This window comes from Amblyomma americanum, chromosome 1, assembly GCF_052857255.1.
Source record: "Amblyomma americanum isolate KBUSLIRL-KWMA chromosome 1, ASM5285725v1, whole genome shotgun sequence".
Lineage (NCBI taxonomy): Eukaryota > Metazoa > Arthropoda > Arachnida > Ixodida > Ixodidae > Amblyomma > Amblyomma americanum.
The window spans coordinates 406,723,749-406,744,382 of record NC_135497.1 but is presented as its reverse complement, the minus strand read 5'-3'; the positions used below and the strand labels follow the sequence as shown (position 1 = coordinate 406,744,382).

The 20,634-nt window shown below is 48.9% G+C and overlaps 1 protein-coding gene across 1 annotated transcript; it reads right to left on the bottom strand.

Annotated features, from left to right (window-relative positions):
- Positions 1-12,494: 12,494 nt before the first annotated feature.
- LOC144124154 (uncharacterized) lies at positions 12,495-19,135 on the bottom strand. Its single transcript, XM_077656815.1, has 4 exons — positions 18,887-19,135; positions 14,815-14,967; positions 13,988-14,282; positions 12,495-12,718 (listed from the first exon to the last, which is right to left on the bottom strand). The coding sequence occupies exons 1-4, from the start codon at positions 19,133-19,135 to the stop codon at positions 12,495-12,497; spliced, it is 921 nt and encodes a 306-aa protein (XP_077512941.1).
- Between the last annotated feature and the right edge of the window lie 1,499 nt (positions 19,136-20,634).

The following is a 20,634-nucleotide window of genomic DNA, read 5'->3' as shown; positions in this document are numbered from 1 at the left end:
TAAGTGGTGAAAATCCACGGTATTGAGCAACGGATCACTCAAGCTGGCCGAAATATGTAGGAACCACTGGAAACGTGAAGTTTCCAGCAGAATGAGGTGAGGGACGGGATGGATAACAGGAGCGCTGAGAGCTGACCTTGCCAATAAATCAGCCACGTCGTTAAAATAGACACACGAATGCCTGCAGGTACCCGGACAAAGCGGATCTCACGCACTGTGCACGGAACAAAAAACCTAAGCGGCCGATTCAATAAAGATTTTGCGGAGTTTTGGAGAGAGCCAAGAACTGAAAGGCAGTCAGCAAGAATAATAGGAACCCGTGCTACATGTCTAGGAATTTTGAGAAGAACCAAACCAATAGCCAAAAACCCTACGAGGAATATGGAAGTATAAACAGGGATACGAACGGAATAGCTCCAAGCCAGATCCTGCGAATATATCCCAAACGCCGCCTTCTCACAGCTGCCGGAGGCATCAGTAGCGAGAACAGTATGATGAGGAAAATTGTGTAGGTGTTCAAAAAGAAGACCATTTAGGATATTTGCGGGCATATGTTTCGCATGGTACGGGTAAATATGGTCGTAATAGAAGACGGGGTCAACCTGCGTATCAGCAACTCGTTGCAAGGAGATCAGATCAACCTGAAGCGGAGCTTGCGTGAACCTAACTTGCGGAAGCTGATAGCGTGGCCAGTGTTGCTGTTGTTGTTAGCCTATCAAGAGATGGCACATACCCACACTAGGCGACCGGCGAAGAATCCGGTGGCTATTCACCTGTACTCAATTAACAAAAAAGAAAACCACGCGGCAACGCGACACTGGTGGATGTGCTGAATTACAGGAACGGACCGTGCAACAAGTAAGAAAAATATTCGTGAATCAGATTTTGCATCGCATAATGTACCATGACTGTACCAAAGTAATGAGACTTAAGTGAAGCATTTCATTCCTTTCGTGACAGAAATAAGTTATGAGGTTTGTTGAATAATTAAAGTGATTTTTGATGGCAGCTAGTACGGGTCATTTCAAGTTATAGCTCAAGATTACAATCACATCTGATATATATGACACGCATGCTATGAAAGCAAGATAATTTTTTCCTTTTTTTATGAGAAATGCACAGGCAGTTTCAAGGCTTGCTTCACAATTTGATTTCTGGCGTATACACAAAGGCATGCCTATAAACTATTCGTGTGTTACACCAGAACCAACACTACTTAAGTTGGTAAATCCTGTTCATTACCTGGGTGTCTTTAATAGTAAACATATACTAATGCTGCTAGTCTTATAGAAGAACAAACAGCGGTTTTATGAAGACGTTAAGTAATACGTGATACTGTTGTGTCCATCAGGTAATGAACTATGCGGAAGTCTCAGTTTCTCGCCTCTTATTTTCAGTTTCGGTTCTCTTACTTTCAGTTCCGCTTCTTCAGAGTTTCAGTTTCAGTCACATTCATGTTGCTTGACACCACGTATACGTGACGCATGAAAAGTAGAGAGAGGGGGGGGGGGGGTCGGAGGAAACTTGGCGTCAGCATGACATCGCTCGCTCCGGTGTGTCGTTCGATCTTGCATCTACAATACAACAGCGTGCCAACGAGGTAAACCTTTACTATGAGTTTCACGGGATCTTACGCCCCATCGTACATTGCTGGAAACCCCGGGCCAGCCACCAATACCATGGAACCAGTGAAAGGCACTGTTTTCTACTTGCTCAGAGGCGCCTGGCGCCTGAGTTTGCTGCATCCCGGCGCAAAGCTATAGATGCTTCTGCATTCGCGCGGCGTCGAAGGTCAGCGCCGTTCCGGGACGCCTTCCACCACGAGCGCAATTTTAAAACGAAGGAGGCCTCAATTAAGTGAAGTTACGAAAGGCGAAGATGCGTTTCTAACCGCGCTCAACACTTGCGACCGTCTGTTCTCAGCTACGACAGAACGCCATCGCGGTTCAAGATATGTTTACAGGACCCTGGTGAGCCTGTCAGAGGTTTATATTGCTCAGTTACGCGAACTTGCGAAGAATTGGACTTCGACAATTCCTGCTGCTCCCCGCGACTGCTCGGTGAACAGGGGGCGACATCGCGTTTTTCTCTCTCTCTTTATTTCTCTTTATTCCTTTTCTAGTATTTCTCTTTTGTGCCCATCTTTCCAGCATCCGATTGCTTGTTGCTCTGTTCATGTGGCGGACAATTCAAACTCCTTAAGAAGGGGAGGAAGATCGCTGTAACTTCAGTCTTGAGAAAGGACAGGCTCTGTCCGAAACGTCGACTCAAAATAAATCTGTCTAAATGAAGCGTTTCTCAACTTTATATATATATATATATATATATATATATATATATATATATATATATATATATATATATATATATATTGTTACGTGCTTTGCACGCACGGGGGTTTATTCAAAGAGGGGACCGGTCGAAGCAGGATGGAAGCAGGAAGCCTAGCAGCGTCCTTCAGCTCTCTCTTCCTCTTTCACCGCGGGTCAGTCCTTCATCTTCTGCTTCTTCCGTCGAGGTTCTGTGGAAGCACGTTACATTTCCCTCCTCGCAGACGATGCCCGTCGGGCGAGTTAAACAGACCGTCTGGGATGGAATCGCTTGAGGCGGGCTACATGCACCACCTGAGATTGGCGTGACCGTCGACCACTAGCAGTTAATCGTGCTATAACGTAATTAACGTCACTTATGCACTCCAACACAACAAATGGTCCAGTGTAGTGAGATAGCAGTTTCTGACACAGACCACGCTTGCGTAGAGGGGTCCACAACCACACAATGTCACCAGGAACATAAGAAACTTCTTGGTGTTGGACGTCGTAGCGGTTCTTGGAACGCTCTTGCGAAGATAAAATTCGAACGCGGGCAAGCTGGCGAGCTTCTTCAGCTCTGCAGAGTGTGGTCGCAAGAGAAGGTTCATCGTGGATGAAAAATGGTAGCATGGTGTCAAGGCCGCAGCGAGGCGAGCGAGCATAGAGCAGGTAAAAGGGGCTGTAGCCAGTTGTCTCATGTTGCGCGGTGTTGTACGCATGAGTGATGAACGGGAGTACGCCATCCCAGTCCTTATGATCTGCAGCGACGTACATGGCAAGCATGGTGGTGAGCGTACGATTAGTGCGTTCTACCACACCGTTCGTTTGGGGATGATATGGCGTGGAGTGGCGAAAACTGCAGCTGCTGAGGCGGAGAAGTTCTTCAACAACGTCTGCTGTAAATTGACGTCCACGGTCGCTAATGAGAACTGCAGGAGGGCCGTGCCGAAGAATGACGAATCGAAGTAAGAAGTTAGATACTTCAGACGCAGTAGCAACTGGTATCGCGGCTGTCTCACAATAACGGGTTAAGTGGTCTACGCACACAAGAATCCATCGATTTCCTTTAGAGGATCGTGGGAAAGGTCCAAGGAGGTCAATGCCAACTTGCTCAAACGGGGCTGTTGGAGGTGTGATTGGCCGCAATTTGCCCGGTGGACTTGAAGTCGGCAGCTTAAAGCGCTGGCACTGCACACAGCTGGCTACATAGTGCTGGATGGTTGAACGCATGTTAGGCCAGTAAAATCGTTGTTGTGTGCGGTGGAGTGTGCGTGTCACTCCCAAGTGCCCAGACGTGGCGTCGTCGTGCATCATTTCAAGAACTGTGATGCGTAGGCTTTCGGGTACGACAAGAAGCATGCGTGCTCCTCCAGAAGCGAAATTCTTCTTATAAAGCAAACCGTCGCGAATGCAAAAAGTATTCTTTACAGAATCTTGAGCGGCATCAAACAAAGAGGTTAATGTTTGGTCCTTGCGTTGCTCAGTTCGAAAAACTTGAAGATCGGGGAAGGCTTGTGAAAGTGACGACAAGTATTCATCAAAGTTGTCTGCGTCGTCCTCAGTCGTTAGAAGCGGCAAACGGGAAAGACAATCGGCATCTGAGTGTTTACGGCCGCTTTTATGCACAACAGTGAAATTAAATTCTTGTAGGCGCAAAGCCCATCGAGCAAGCCGGCCACAGGGGTCACGAAGACTCACTAACCAGCAAAGCGAGTGGTGGTCGGTCACGACGGTGAAAGCATTCCCGTACAGATAGGAGCGGAAGCGCTGTACAGCGAAAACAACGGCGAGACATTCTTGCTCAGTAACCGTGTAATTTCTTTCGCTCTTACTCAACGAACGGCTGGCATATGCTACCACGTGCTGATCGTGACCATGGCGTTGTATAAGTACAGCGCCGATACCGATACCACTTGCATCAGTGTGCACTTCAATTGGTGCAGATGGGCAGAAGTGGCGTAGGATGGGGCCCGAGGTCAAAAGAAATTTCAGATGCCGGAAAGCTGCGTCACATTCGCTGGTCCAATTGAACGGTGCATCTTTATGCAGCAAACACGTGAGTGGGTAAGCGATGTCCGCAAACCTAGCTATAAAGCGTCGAAAGTACGAGCAGAGCCCTAAAAAACTCTGCAGCTCTTTCACTGATTGAGGCACCGTAAAACTTTTGACAGCTTCAATTTTCTTTGGATCTGGTCGAACACCTTCTTTATCAACTAAATGACCAAGAACAATTGTTTCACGGTTCCCAAAATGACATTTCTTGGAATTGAGGATAAGGCCAGCTCGTTCCATGCAATCAAGCACAATATCCAGACGGCGGTTGTGCTCACTAAACGTTTTGCCAAAAATTACAACGTCGTCCAGATAACATAAACAAATTTGCCACTTGAGGCCACGCAGGATTGTATCCATGAACCGCTCGAATGTTGCAGGTGCATTACATAATCCGAAAGGCATAACGTTGAACTCGTAAAGTCCGTCTGGTGTAATGAATGCCGTTTTTTCCCTATCTGCAGCGTGCACGGGGATTTGCCAGTAGCCGGATCTCAAATCAATAGAAGAAAAGTATGAAGCGGAGTGCAGACAATCAATTGCGTCATCTATACGTGGAAGCGGGTAGACGTCCTTCTTCGTGGCCGTATTTAAGCGACGGTAGTCAACACAGAACCTCCATGTGCCATCTTTTTTCTTAACAAGGATAACTGGAGCCGCCCAAGGACTGGAGGATTCTCGAATTATGCCTCGCTTTAGCATCTCTTGAACTTGGTCATCTATTAACTTACGTTCAGTGGCTGAGACTCGATAGGGCTTCTGGCGTATAGGAGGTGCGGAGCCGGTGTTGATCGTGTGATGAATACGACTGGTAGGCGGTGGTGTTGAATCGTCTTTGGCAAAGTCGAACACGAACACGTGTTTCAGAAGGAGTTCCACTAGAGTGCGACGCTCGGTTGGGGAAAGAGCCTGATTAATCATAGCCTTAACTTGGGTCTCCATATCTCTTTTCACGTGCTGCTCACTGACAGAGTTGGTTAACGCCGCGACGAAACCTGACACACCTTCCTCGAAACGGGCGAGTTTGAGGCCCCGGGGCAACACAGCTGGCTCTTCAGAGTGGTTCACTGTCCACAGCTCGGTACGGCCTCTCACCACGGGAACGACGCAACGAGGCACGACGATACTCTTCTTAGAGCAGGCGAGTGTCGTAGGCTCTACCACAGCTTCAAAAGATTCGCACTGATTGTGAATAGAGGAAACCCGCACGAATGCTGCAGAGAAAGCTGGTACAATAGTATCTTCTTCCACCGCAAATGCTCCAAAATCCGGTGTCGAGTTATCCACAAGAGCTGAAAGTAACGAAGAATTCAAAGCAACTTCTCCCGTACGACAGTCTAAAGTTGCACCACACTCTTGCAGAAAATCAATCCCAAGAATCACATCATGCGTTGACCGTGGTAGCACTGCGAATTCTGTTCTAAACGTTAGACCACCAATAACAACATCCGAAGCACACACACCAAGTGGAACCAAAGGTTCACCACCGACACCACGGAATAACGCTGCACGGTCACCACTAAACATCACTTTCCTACCTAAACGATTCTTAAACCTCAAACTCATAACGGATACGGTAGCACCAGTGTCCACAAGAGCCATTGTTTTCACACCATCAATAAACACTTCCAGTTTGTTCTTCAACATAAACACGGGCAGAGGTAGATTGGACGTCATCGACTCGCCGGCGGCCTCACCTCCATCGGCCGCGCCTCCTAGTTTCCCGGAGGCGGAGGGGATGCACGACGTCGAGGAGAAGGTGACCGCCGTTGGCGCTGAGGTGGCGGCGTCACACTGCGGTCAGATGCGGGTGATGAACTCCGCAAATTGCTCGGACGGTACGGGTCCCAAGCGGACGTTGGGGGTCTCTGCTGCGCGGTGTGCAGTTGCCCGTAAGTATTCGCCGGGGGTTGGCAGTCTTGAGAAGTTGGGAAACGACGGCGGCAATATCTAGCGATATGCCCTGCAATGCCACACCGGTAGCACAAAGGTTGAGAGCGCCAGCGACCGCCATAAGAGTCCTGGCGAACAAAGTCGCGACGTTGGCTGAAGCCAGGATCTCGCTGCTGACGAACCACGTCTTCTGGGTAGGTGGGCCTCCTTTCTGTCGGCTGGTGGCGATAACGTTGGGCAATGTTCCGATCGTCCATGGGCAAAGTGCCGTTGGGTGGAGCCCACGGAGTCGACAGGGCGGCAACATCTTCCTCCGGTGCAGAACTGTGCCGCAGATATTGTGTGTGGCAGAAGGTATCCCGGGATCTGGACAATTCCTCGCGCACAATCTCTCGAATCATATCAGCCATAGAATTTGGAGGACTGGCTTCAACACTGGCTATAGATGTGACATTGGCCAATCTTCCGAATTTAGGGGTGATTCGACGCAGCTTAAGAGCTTCAAATGTTCTGCAATGTTCTATAACGTCAGCGGTGGTGCTCAGGCTCTCTTTGCTAATCAGGAAATTGTAAACATCTTCCGCAATTCCTTTTAGAAGGTGGCCGACTTTGTCTTCTTCAAGCATTCTGGAGTTAACTAGCTTGCATAACTTTAAGGTGGCTTCGATGTATGCCGTGCAAGTTTCTCCGGGTACTTGCGCGCGGTGAAGCAATGTCTGTTCCGCACGCTTCTTCTTTGCCGATTCATCCCCAAAATTTTTCTTTATCTCGGTCGTAAAGGTAGCCCATGAACTCAGTGTATCCTCATGATTGTCGAACCAGTCAAGGGCAGTGGCGGCAAGGAAAAACACAACGTTAGCCAGTTTAGTAGCAGCGTTCCATCGATTGTATTTGCTCACCCGCTCGTAGTGTTTCAGCCACTCGTCAACGTCCTCTTCAGGTTTTCCAAAAAATGTGCGGGGTTCTCGATAATGTGGCCAGTTGTTCGCTGTGGATAGCCCGGGTTGCTCAGCATTGTCGTCTCCAGGCATGTCCGATGGCAGTGGTGGGAAGCCTGCGAGTCTACGGCTCCTTCGGTAGATGGAATGCTCCGCGGTCGATACCCAGCACCTCCACCAACCTGTTACGTGCTTTGCACGCACGGGGGTTTATTCAAAGAGGGGACCGGTCGAAGCAGGATGGAAGCAGGAAGCCTAGCAGCGTCCTTCAGCTCTCTCTTCTTCTTCCTCTTTCACCGCGGGTCAGTCCTTCATCTTCTGCTTCTTCCGTCGAGGTTCTGTGGAAGCACGTTACAATATATATATATATATATATATATATATATATATATATATATATATATATATATATATATATATATATATGGGAATTTTTATATTTTTTTAATGTCTAGTGCCAATCAATTGCCTTTAGAGAAAATTATTTATAAACCAGCAGAAAAAACAACCATGCCGCCGGTGGGATCCGAACCCACGACCTCCGAATATCGTGTCCGGTGCTGGTTGTTTTTTCTGCTGGTTTATAAATAATTTTCTTTAAAGGCAATTGATTGGCACTAGACATTAAGAAAATAGAAAAATTCCCCTATGCACCTGGGTTTTCGGTGATTGTTGGTTTACTTAATATGTTTGTCAAACGAGCCCCTCATTTCATTTGTTTGTCTGCTATATATATATATATATATATATATATATATATATATATATATATATATATATATATATATATATATATATATATATATTAGTTACCCTTGATGTAGTGTTTCTGTACACCAACATACCGCATGATGATGGTATCCGAGCTCTGGTCGCATCCTATGGAAAACACACAAGCGCTGATGCTCCTAGCCAAAGTACCATCGCTGCACTTACTAACCAGGTCCTCAAACTGAACTCTTTCGAATTCTAAATTTCCTTTTACCTACAAAAAAAACACGCTAAGGCGCCCATGTGCTGTGCGATGTCAGTGCACGTTAAAGATCCACAGGTGGTCGAAATTATTCCTACGGCACCTCCTTCTTCCTTTCTTCTTTCATTCCCTCCTTTATCCCTTCAAGGCGCCCGTGTGCTGTGCGATGTCAGTGCACGTTAAAGATCCCCAGGTGGTCGAAATTATTCCGGAGCCCTCCACTACGGCACCTCCTTCTTCCTTTCTTCTTCCATTCCCTCCTTTATCCCTTCCCTTACGGCGCGGTTCAGGTGTCCAACGATATATGAGACAGATACTGCGCCATTTCCTTTCCCCCCAAAACCAATTATTATTATTATTTTACCTACAAACGAGTTGTACCGCTATGGGAACGAAAATGGCGCCAAACTATGGCAACATATATCTGCATAGCATTGAATCGGAGTTTGTCCGTTCATACCCAACAAAACCGGATTTTTACAAACGCTTCCTAGACGACATATTCATGGTATGGACGAAAACCGAGGACCAATTCATCCAGTTTATTTCAGCATTTAACGACATACATCCAAACCTGTTTCACACACACTTACTCCACCAGTCAAATTAATTTCTTGGAAGTCTCAGTTCGAGTGGAGAAGGGTAGCTTAATCACCAGTGTCTATAGAAAGCCCACGGATAGACAACCGTACCTTCATAACAAGAGCTGCCATCCACGCCACTGGAAAAGCTCAATTTCTTATTCCCAAGCCATCAGATTCAAACGGATCTGCTCACGACCAGAAGACTTCATAGAAAATTCTAACCCTATGCGGGAGGTTCTGAGTGACCTATGCTATCCGCGGCCTCTATTATCCATAGGAAAGCGGAAGCAAAAAGTCGTAACGAAATGTTTGGGGATCCCCCATCAGCAACCGCAAATGACACCGCTCTAATCTCGTCTTAACCTTCGCAAGCAACCTTCCTAATGTCAACAAAATTCTAAAAAAAACATTTCAACATAATCGAACAAAACGATAGACTGTCAAATATTTTCTAACAGTTCCACAGGTTACCTACAGACACCAAAAAACACACATGATTATGTAGTTCACTCTACTGTCTATAAGGGAAAGCCTGTTGGTTGCCTACCTTGCAGGAAGAATCGATGTCAAGTTTGCCAGCACATGCGGACAACCACACTAGCTCAAAGCACACACTCTAACTTCAAACACTCCATCCGTGAAAACTTGAATTGTGACAGTAGTAACGTAGTGTAGATGCTCGAGTGTGGTGATTGCCAGATGCAATACATTGGCCAAACAGAGAATTCCTTCCGAATTAGATTCAACAACCACCGCGCGCACACCAGATCTCTTCCTCTCCTCCCCCTGTAGAACCATCTTTCCCAGGAAGGTCACGAGTTTCACAAACTAAAAGTTACGCTGCTACAGAGCGACTTCCAAAATACCCGTGAGCGTGAGCAACGAGAAGCATACTTTATATATCAGTTTAATACTGTGCAGGCCGGTATAAATGAAAACCCTGGTACTCTCTCCACACTTCAGAGATCATAGTCCTAGCCCTACTAAAATTCACAGCACCCCGACTGCATCGCCTGAGGCCATTCCAGTTTGCGTGCTTGGTTCAACATGCCGCCCTTCTCCTCTCCCTGCCGTTCTTCCTTGCTCATGACCAGAGAAGAGAGTTGTGACAGCAAAGCATATTGCCTATTCCCCCTCAACTTTTTATATTTTTATATTTTGTTTTTCTTAATACATTTTTTCCTATTTTGCAGATAGTAGAGCGCGATGCTCCATATAGGACCCATTTCAATAACGGACACTTGGGCGATTTCGCGCTTTCGTTCCCCATTTTCTTTCTGTTACTCTCCTCTCTCAGTTTCTAGGAAGGAGCCCTCTTTTTGTCTCCGCGACGGAACGTGGGGTCGAGGCGCCCTTCTGGCGCGAGGCAGCGCGGAGACATTTGCGTTTTGCGGCGCCCGGCTGCAGGATCCGAGTTTCTGCGGGGCGTTTGGCCGGCCGCACCATCGCCGTAACTTACAGTTTAACTGTAAACAGCCGCACCCGTGGGGAGCGCGACGGGTTCTTTGTTCTTTTCTTGCTGTTTTCTTGTTTATAATATTTTATTTCCTCGTGTTTGAACCTCTCGCTACCACCGAAGGAAGCTTCCCCCAAATAATAATTCTTGTCGGCGCCCCCCCCCCCCTTTTTTTTTCCTTGCGAACCACTCACCCCACTCCGCCCCCGCTGTCTCTAACCTCCGCTTTCTCCTCGCCCCCTTTTTTTTCTTTACCTATGACCCCCCTCCTCCTTTACCTCAGTCGAAGCTGGCTGTCGCCCCCTGTCCATCGAGCAGCCGCGGGGAGCGGGCAGAAAAAAAAAGAGAACGAAAAGAAAGGAAAGCGAGAAAACGTGGCATGGTCGCGTTTGTCGTCTCTCGTCGTTGTTTTGCGGCAATTTTGCTTCCATGCGCGATGTGCAGTGGATACAAAAATGCCGAACAAGTGTTGTGTGCCGGGGTGCAGTGGCAATTACGATACGAGCAGGAAGATATACAAGTGTTCTTTTTCCCAAAAGACGACGACACTTTCAAGAACTGGTTACGCGCCATTCCAATGAAGGACTTCGTGCCCACTTCGTACACTAAGTAATGTTTATGGTACTGTTATGTGCTCCTGGTTGCTTTTACTTAAACAGCACGTTTATTGTGATACTTCCGAAGGCCAGATACCTTGATTGTCGCCACATTTCTTTGCTGCAAACACTCTTATAGACAAAGGGGCTAGCATTAGGCTATTTTAATAAGCGGATACTGAGATGTTTACAAAACGTTTGTACGTTTGTGCAGGTTAGCGCCGATCATTTCGACGCTTCATGCTTCGAGACGACGACATCGTACACGGATCCAAGAACAGGAAATGTTCTTACAGTTCGATTGACAGTACCGCGGTTGCGCCGTGGATCGGTGCCTACCGTATTTCCCAACTGCCCTTCGTACCTTTCAGCACCAGACAACAGCAAGAGAGAAGCACCGGATGCTAAGAGGAGCCGACTAGAAGCTTCCCAACTCGCCCGTGAGGTCAAAGGATCAATGGCGTCATATGAAGCGGAGCAGGAGAGAGACCAATTTTTGTCACTCGAAGAACTAAAGGCGCGCCTGCAAGTGGACTCAGTATCAGTGCAGTGGACTGTGATTCATAAAGAAAAGTGTACGATGTTTTTGAACATCACCAACGATCGTGAACCTTGGTTGAAGGCGTCATTGACAGTGTTCGAAAACCTCCAAGTCTCAACCTGCTACCAAGGATCCGCGATCGAGAATCTTGGTAGCACTGTTGTACCAGACTCGGTTTGCAAAGTAAGCTCCTTGTTGGAAATTTTTAACAACATGTGCATGCTGTCTGACGAGTCTGGCGAGCGTTGTAGTTCTCGCCACCTGTCGCTTGCAGTAAATTCCCTTCTAGACAAATCTTTCATATTTTAGGCAATATTTCATATTTTAGGGGAAGGGGGCGGGGTAATACAGGCTAGGTGTCCGATACATAGGGTAAAGCCCATCCATCCATCCATCCATCCATCCATCCATCCATCCATCCATCCATCCATCCATCCATCCATCCATCCATCCATCCATCCATCCATCCATCCGTCCGTCCGTCCGTCCGTCCGTCCGTCCGTCCGTCCGTCCGTCCGTCCGTCCGTCCGTCCGTCCGTCCGTCCGTCCGTCCATCCATCCATCCATCCATCCATCCATCCATCCATCCATCCATCCATCCATCCATCCATCCATCCATCCATCCATGCAAGAACATCACATGGCATTGCCGACAGTTGGCCGCCCCTCATTTGTCGAACGGAACAACAAACTGCGCAGTGAGTATGTTACTCTGTGGAGTGACCGTCTGGAAGCCCTTTTATTGTTTCACGGTCGCAAAAAACGTGGCGGCAGCAGTCCCCCTACAGAAGCGCCTACACGGGGTCAACCGTCGGCGTCGACAGGGGCCCTTTTTCCCGTCTCTTCCCTGCGGCTCTGCTTTGCTGGCCGCGGCCACCGCAGAAAGCGCTAAGGACGCAAGCTAGTCAGGAAGCCACGCATGGACGAAAACTTATGTATCAATCTATAACGCGCCGCCCTGCTCGCCGCTGCCATGCTTCAGCGGGACAGCGACGTCATCACGGCACACCCGGCGTCGCAGGATTGCCAGGTTCCGACAGCGCAGGTCGTGGCGCACAGAAGATTTAAGTGCCCCCGGCCTAGACCCGGCCTAGACCCGGCTACTCCGGGCGCGCCAGCGGAGGCAGACAGCTGGCTTGCGAAAGGACGTTAGATAGGACGACGGAAGGACAGGGGTCGTGGTGCCTGGGAAAGCTGGCGATAGTGGGCCACGCGAGGAGAGAGAGGTGGCATATTTTGAGGTCTCTCGATGGCAGTGTGCGGGTTTGGAGCACTGCCATCCCATTCTCGCCCTCCTCCTCTCTGCGACCCCTGCGGTGGTGATGACGTGGCAAGCGTCGCCGTCGCCGTCGTCCGTTGCTGTGCCAGCTCGTCTGCGCAGAAGGCAAGACAAAATGGTGTCACCAGATTGCGCAACAAGACAAGGGACCGGTGAAGGTGTAGTTGTCCTCGTAACTGTACAAACGTTATGAGCACATATCCCTCAAATAAGCGCTCCCTGGACTGTCGCGCGCACCAGAGGCAAGTGGTCTGAACAGTCGAAAAAGAGTGTTTTGACATCTGTATGTGCACGATAGAAAAGTCTGATGGTGATGAGATTTTATGGCGCAAGGGCAGCTTCAAGGCCAGTGAGCGCCATGACACAAGGTATTTTTTTTCATTATACACAAAGGGGGGTCATACCGAATAGAAGCCGGGCAACAGGTCATGGGAAAGTTTTTATACCCATTGTATTGCCGGTGTGTGCCCGGCGGCACCGTGGACTGGACGCCGGAGTTCCCGTATACGACGCGGATCTTAAACCACTATGTACAGCGGCTCCCGTGTGTGGACAAACGTAAGCGTCAAATGAAACAAACGCGATAAATGAAACCGAAAATCAAAAATACAAAATATTAGTCGCCAGACAAGAATAGAGATGGCATGCATTAAAACTTCCACGTAGCGATATTCACACCATAGAAGCTTAACTCAGGAGCGCTAGAGTTCATTTTCGATCAGCTAAGAACTTGCAATTTTGCTATTCCCGCTGCAATGGTCGCCTCTGCGTTTCATTTGACGCTAATAGTACTAAGTTGAACTGTGAAGCATGCTGTATTCAGACTTTCTAAATGTAGAGTGCAATTTATAGATGTCCATACATTTCTCTGGAGAGCTAGAGCGGCGCGTCGCGTTTTTAGCACTAAATCAGAGGCGACTACCGTGAGCCGCAAAATTCGTGACATCTTTCTGAGCGCATAGTGAACGCGCTGACTTTAATCACCAACCATTAAGAGAAAGGCCAACCCATTAAGTATGACCGACGACAGCTTACATCTGGTCTAGGATAGTTCCTTAGTAACATTACCAACTTTACTCAGCGCCATAAACACCTTCAGCGTGCATTTGGGAGCCGTAATGCTTCCTAAACATAAGTTCATCTCATGATAACTGTCCAGTGCAGTGACCTCTGAATTTCATCTACTCAACTGTCTGTCCTGACCACACGTTATATTGTCATATATCAAAGCAGGGGTTTTTCTATGAAAGAAAGGCAATGCAACGCCGCCTCCAAGAGCTGTATGTAAGTCCTCAAACCATACATATCTCCTAAAAAAATAGGATAGAGCACCTGTGGGCGGTGGCCCTATGGCGCTGCGGACGGGGTAGCGGCGGGCTCGCCCGCTCCGGCGCCGTCCACGGTGCGCTCGTCGCCGTCAGCCGTCGGTGGCGCTGCAGGACGTCCTTCGGCGGCGCGCAGAGCCCCATGCGCTCGTACAGGTCGCTGGGCACGCCCTTGTACTGGAGCCAGTTGGCGTCCTCGAGCACGGCCAGCGCGTATGCGGCTGCCACATGCAGGCCCAGGTGCTTGCGCAGCGTGGTCGCCGCCTCAGCCAGGTTGAGCAGATTCATGTACGGCCCGTCCGCGCCTAGCCGCTGGTACGCACACAGGAACGCCTGCGCATTGCGGACAGGGCAGGGAGAGAGGGGAGGGGTGCAATTAAAGGCGAGTCAATGATCTACCAGCTGAGATCCACGGGAGAAAAAACAACCGAAGGTCTGTTGCGGTAACAGATGGGATAGCAAGGGACGGGTACAACATAACCGTGGACAGCAAAGAGTCAAGGGTGTATAGACGAGGGCATTTGATGGGATAAGGTAGCCATAACAGATGCGGGACAAAACTCAATGCTAGTGCCGAAAGGCCTTGCTTGCATCTGTTGCCAGTGATGGTGTGTACTGCACGGTTGGATGGCAGTGAGATCTCTCATCCTTGCAAGCTTGCATGCACAGGGGTGCAGCAAGGGATGTGGTTGATTGTAGCAACGTCTAATCCATTGAATCTGTTACTAAGAAATCTCGGGGAGGAACTGAAATCACCAGGACAGACCAGTGGACTGCCGGCAGTCATGTGCCAAGTACCAAGCCAGAATTGCGCACACCGCTCTTGAGCACCGCCGCCAATGGTACTGACATAGCGGGCACGCACCTCCAGGCGATCGCGTCTGGCGCGCTGCTCGGGGGTTACGTCGAGCACGCAGGAGTTGCGTCCTCCCAGGAACTCGAGGATGAGGTAAACGTGCTTCATGCCCGCGAAGCGCCAGCCAACAAACACGTACTCCTGCACCTGCTGCATCGGACCCTGCGACCGGGACCAAAGGCAGGAGGGACATATCACTCAATAGAACACACCAGTTCGCCTATAGGGGCAAATCCATACAGGATCTATACTATAATTACTATAATAAATTAAAGTACGGATCCATTCATGGATCCCTATAAGATCAATACAAATAGATCTCTACACCTCTATGTGCACTTTGTAGCGCGTGCGTAACAGTACACTGCATCTCACCGGAAAAGAAATAACAAAGAACGAATGAGAGAGAAAAAACTCAGAGAAAAAGACGCCGAATAGAGAAGCGCCTTTCTCGCCAGCGATGGCAGGACTCGCGAGCGTTTCTTGGCTCATCGTCAACGACTGCATCATTATGGCGCACCTTTCGTCTCATGGAATTTGGCAAGTGTTCAAAAAATAATGCAAGTTCAGCATGTCTTGCTTCTGGGCAGACGCCAAATCAGTTCACTTCAGAGGTCGTAAGGACTTTATTTCTAGCTTTCGGCCAAGCACCAGCATCGTTCATCGGTTCATCTACCCGAATACTCTTCCTAGAGAAGCAGGCTCGCCTCCGAGCAAAGATGACCTTGAAAGTATGCAGAAGCAGTTCACCATGCCTGAGTTTCTTGCAGATATAGATCAAATGAATGTGAGTAAAGCTCCTAGGCTGGATGGGATTACATATGAGGTTTCCAAAAATGTTGAAGGTCCGGCATTGTATCCCTGAACACAATATGGACATCTGCAGACGTCCCAACACCGTGGAAGCATGCTGAAGGGGTGCCGATCCGTGTGTTGTGTTGTGTTGGGTTTTATGGCACATAGGCAACTGAGGCCATCATGCACCAAGCACAAGGTATAGGATAAGTTTGTTGTTGAATATTATAGAAATGTAAAAAATCACCCCTGGTGCAGAGGCCATCAAACGCGAACACTACCTAGTGAACACATACACAAATTTTAGAAATGGCTACTAGTAAAAGCTTTAAAGAGGGCTGGGTAACCTCAGTTGCTATCCTTGGCTGGGAAACGACATCGAGGCTCCCAACCAATCAAAATAAAAAAGTTGGTGGTGGTTTAGTTCTGGTTAAAGCTGGAATGACGCGATAGCTACAGCTGTCCGGGTGGAACTTGCACAATTGAATTGCAGTCAGTCTTTTGCCACTCCGTTTCACTGGGCGTTCCTTTATCTTCGTCCCACTTGACACGGCACATGCGCACAGCTGTTGCAGCTCGGTTTCGCCGGAGCGCCGCCAGCGGCAACAGCTGCTCCGCACCACGTGGCTAGTCGCGTGACCAACACGTAATCAGCCATGGCGCCGCGCCCCTGGCAGCTGCTCCGTACCACGTGACCAATGACGTGACAGTTTGGCGGCGTCGCCACGCTGAAGGCTCAAAATGCTACCGTAATGTAGCTATCGCTTAAAAATCTCAGCCTTCTCAGGCGTGAGAAAGTGGCTGAGGTGTATTAGAATTCTTACAGACCAGCGGATAAAAAATTTAGAGCCTCTTGAGATATCCCATTCCTTTAAAAAAGCTAAAAACACATGACACATCAACAATTGCATCACCACCTAAAAGCAGTGTAGGATGAAAAGGAATGTATTCGTTATAAAATAGGGGTGCCGATACCTAAGCCCGGAAATAATCCTAGAAGATTAAGCAACCTTCGCCCTATCGATAGTGATTACGTCCACTCTATGTAAGTTCCTAAAACGGATGATAGCTACGTGGCTCTAATGGTGGCTGGAACGGTATCAATGGTACCACCCGGCTCAGATTGGCTTTCGCCGTCACTTGGCCACTGAGGACGGACTGGACCACATATCAAGTATATGGTGCTGCTCGAAGGCAGATCTCGCAAAATCCGCACGCTTCCAACCATGTATGTTCACAAGGCGTATGACAACGTCAGCCGCTCAAGGATCTTGGCCATTCTACGTTGGTTTAATCTCCCTCTTCCCCTCTTCGAGTACGCAATTTTGTGACTTCGTTCTTGGAAGACCGTTCCATCGCCATACGCATCTTGGGCAAGGAACGTGTTGGCCACTTCAGCGTAAAAAGGGGTGTACCTCAAGGATCCGTGCTGGCCCCAATATAATTTAAAATCGCCCTGATTCCTTTGGCATGACAACTGGCTATTCCGGATATATTTAATTTGCTGTATGCGGATGATGTAACGGTTTGGTCAGTGCACACGGACCTTACCCGCCAAGAAGTAGGCCTTCAGAACGCTCAGGACAAGAACTCTGAGTGGTGCCACAAGATTGGCCTGGCGCTGTCGGTTGAAAAGACAATGTATGGCTACCACAAACCGATGGGGTAGACGGCGCCTTTTGCTCACACCTATAAAGATGTCCTTGAACAGCCGACTCCTTACTACAGCGTCGTCGATGCGGGCGCTAGGTGTCGACCTGGGCAGCTCTGGAACTGTAGCATCGTGGATTCGATCTGCCCGACAGAAGGCCGCCAGTAGGCTGCACCTGTTTCGCCGAATTGCCCAGAAAACAGGTGGCGCATGTTTTAATATGGATCGAACGCTAGCCCGCTCTGTGTTGCAGCCTCGGCTTGTTCATCAAGCACAGTTCCAGCGCCTTGCCCTAAGAGATTGAGACCGATTAGAAACAGCCCACAGAGAGTTCATGTGAGTTATCACTGGCCTTCCTCGCTTCACCCCTATTCACACACTACGAGCGGAAGCTGAGCTGAATACTGTTGATGAGCTCGTGGAGCAGCGCCGTAACACGCGCCACCAGAAAATATCAGCAATCGCTGCGGCATCTGCCCTAGCAAATTACTTTGATCCCACTCATCCGCTTCTTCACGCAACACATTTGGAACCTCCTCCTTGGCAGCATCCCCAGGTCACCGACAAACGACCACTACGTGTCATGCGCAACACTCACCGTTCAGTGAGAGAAACAAAGCCTCCTCTCTCAGCAGACTCCGTACGTGCACTTCAAGCTTATGTGGACGCAAGCACTAAAGATAACATGTTGCACACCAGTCTTCTCTGTCCAGCTCTACCAACTGCACGCCAGGCATGTTCCTACATCACAGAGGCGCCGCTTTCCTCTGTGATAGCAGAGCCCATTGCCATTCGTGACTGCTTATCCATTTTAAAGGACCTTTAATAGCCATTTTTAAAAAGGGACCGGTAACCTCAGCAACCATCCTTGCCCGGGGCTAAGATCTCGGGGCTCCCAACCCATCAAATGAAAATAACCTCAATCTGCTTCCCTTAAAAAGCTACAACCATCTGTAATATCAATAAGTGCATCTTTACCTAAAATCTATGCTGGGTGAACATGAATGTGTTCGTTGTAGCATGGGGTAAAATACCTTTTCCTCGGTGATTCAAGTTTTGTGCATGAGAATAAGATGTGGTGTACATCTCCGCATTTTTCACAAATAGGTTTGTGTTTTGTTATTAAGGAGTTGTAAGTAAGGCGTGTATGTCTAATACGGAGACTGCATAAAAATTTTTCTATGAAACGTCCCCAGTGACTACAGGCTTTCCATTCACTCAGTAAGGGCTAGAGGTCACAGTGCATCTGTTGTTACGTACTCAAGTCAAACTTTAATCGGACTCTGAAGGAAAGAGGGTGGGGGGGGGGGGGGTGAAAGCCGCTTGAGTACAGCCTGGAGAAGCCTGGCCCCCTTCATGCCCTGTTCGACAGTAGGAAGGTACACGTTCGAGAGACTACAACACTGCATTTGAAGCAAAAAGTGCAGCGTAAAATCAAGAAAACGAACAACTTGCAGAACTATGTGCTTCAGTCTGAACCACTTATATAAATGGAAGGTGTTTCCTGCAAATAAAGGCACATCATAATACAAAGTACAGAGGCGACAGAAAATCAGATGCACCATGTTGTAGCATCCAGCAGGTGTTCAGCAACTGACGACGAGCTGCGTCTGCGGCGCATATATATGCACATACCTGGAAGCGCGTCTTGAGCAGGGTGCTGCACAGCGCCGCCCTGGTGTGGGGCCACTGCTCGCCGAAGCGCGAGATGGCGTCCGCCTGCTTCTCGCTGTAGAGCGGCACGCGCGGCGGCTCCGAGACGTTCGGGAAGAACTCAAGCAGGTCGTTGACGTGGTTCTGGAACCAGTCGGTGCCCAGCTTGGAGCCCCATCCCCGCGGCAGGTTGCAGAGCATCAGGCTCAACAGCAGGTAGAAGTCGTCCATGGTGGCCTCGGGCGCGCCGTCTGCCCCCAGGGAGCGCAACTGGCGCCGCACGAAAGCTGAGCTCACGTGCACCTCGTCCAGCCACACGCTGTCCAAGCCGCTGGCGAGCAACACCTGGGCGTGGGAGCCAGGCTCCTCCATCATAAGCATGATTTGCCACTAGTCTCACATAACCCAAAGCAATATGGCTGATCGCGCTCTGCTAACAATCGCAACGCAAGTGCACTGTTTTTGTTTGATCCTTCAAAAATAATTTTACACTTCGTTTCAGGACGAGCGCCACACCCATGCTGTTCATCCTGCAGCCCTCACTAAAAGAGATCTGTTCCCCATTTTAATGTGCTAGTTTAGGAGGATCACGAAGACAAAAACTCTACGGCGGCGCGTCTGCGTCCGTATGAAGCCTCAACTCAATTTTCAAAATTTCGGGGTTAGGCCACCCTAATTTCAGGGGTGGGCCAAGCCCATTTTTGGAGATGGGCCAAATCCATTTCGAGACTAGGCCAAGCCTGTCTTCCACCCGAGCACGTTTACATTCAGCACTAGTCAAATTCTACCAAGGTCGAAGGTCAAATTTCGGGTGGTCAGTGGCATATTTGAGCATGGGCCACAATGGGGACGTGCCGTACTAGTTTTCAGGAACCCACTGCTCAATTTTCGTCGATTTCGGCAAAGGTTACTCCAAGGTGAAATTTCGGGTGGTTGATTTCATATTTGGGCATGGACCAAGTTGGGGATGTGCCATACTGCCTCTCATGAACCCACCATTCAATTTTCGTTGATTACGTTCAAGGTCACTTCAAGGTCAAATTTCGGGTGGTCCATGTCATATTTGGCCATAGACCCCGTCAGGGCATGTCATATTCACATGCCAAACCTTCACGGCCATAGCCAAATCTTTTCATAGCTATCTTTGCAGCCGCTGCAAATTGAGCACGTGACCCGCCAGGAGGCTTCATTCATCCAATGGCTTTCGCCGAGAACGCAGCTAGAAGTGCTCTAGCACTAAAAACAAGCTCGACGCTCTCACGCAAGTGTTTCCATTATTAACGTAGCACGATTACTATCTCTTGCGTTCGCATTTTAACAAAAGCCCAACGGGCCAAGGTCCTAGCTAGCGATCAGCCGTTACCGAACCAGTTCTGATCGAACGTCGCAGTAAGTTTATCTTCGTGCTCGCGAAATACCCTCCAGCCGTCGTTCCTGTGGAAATGAATGTTTCCAGGTGTTTTCCATTGACGCAAAGAAAAGAATGCAGCGTATTCAAAATGAAAATGGTTCCCAAGGAAAGAAAAAGAGCAACAATTATCTCACTCTCGGTGGACACTCAAACCGCCCATGAGGAAGGGAATGAAAGGTGCAGGCGAAAATTGCAAATTGTGAAGCTAAACGGCCGGGTGCTTCATGTGGGCTAAGAAGGTTGTCGCAGCAGATGGCTCTGTAATAATTTTAGCAACCTAGGGTTATTTAACGTGTGCTGATATTGCGCAGCACAAGGG

Coding starts and splice junctions, on each gene's coding strand:
- LOC144124154 (XM_077656815.1), bottom strand. CDS start 19,135: ATGGACGACTTCTACCTGCTGTTGAGCCTGATGCTCTGCAACCTGCCG. Junction 14,283..14,814: donor CCAGACGCGATCGCCTGGAG/GTGCGTGCCCGC, acceptor CGCAATGCGCAG/GCGTTCCTGTGTGCGTACCA. Junction 12,719..13,987: donor GGCGAGCCCGCCGCTACCCC/GTCCGCAGCGCC, acceptor CCTTCTGCGCAG/ACGAGCTGGCACAGCAACGG.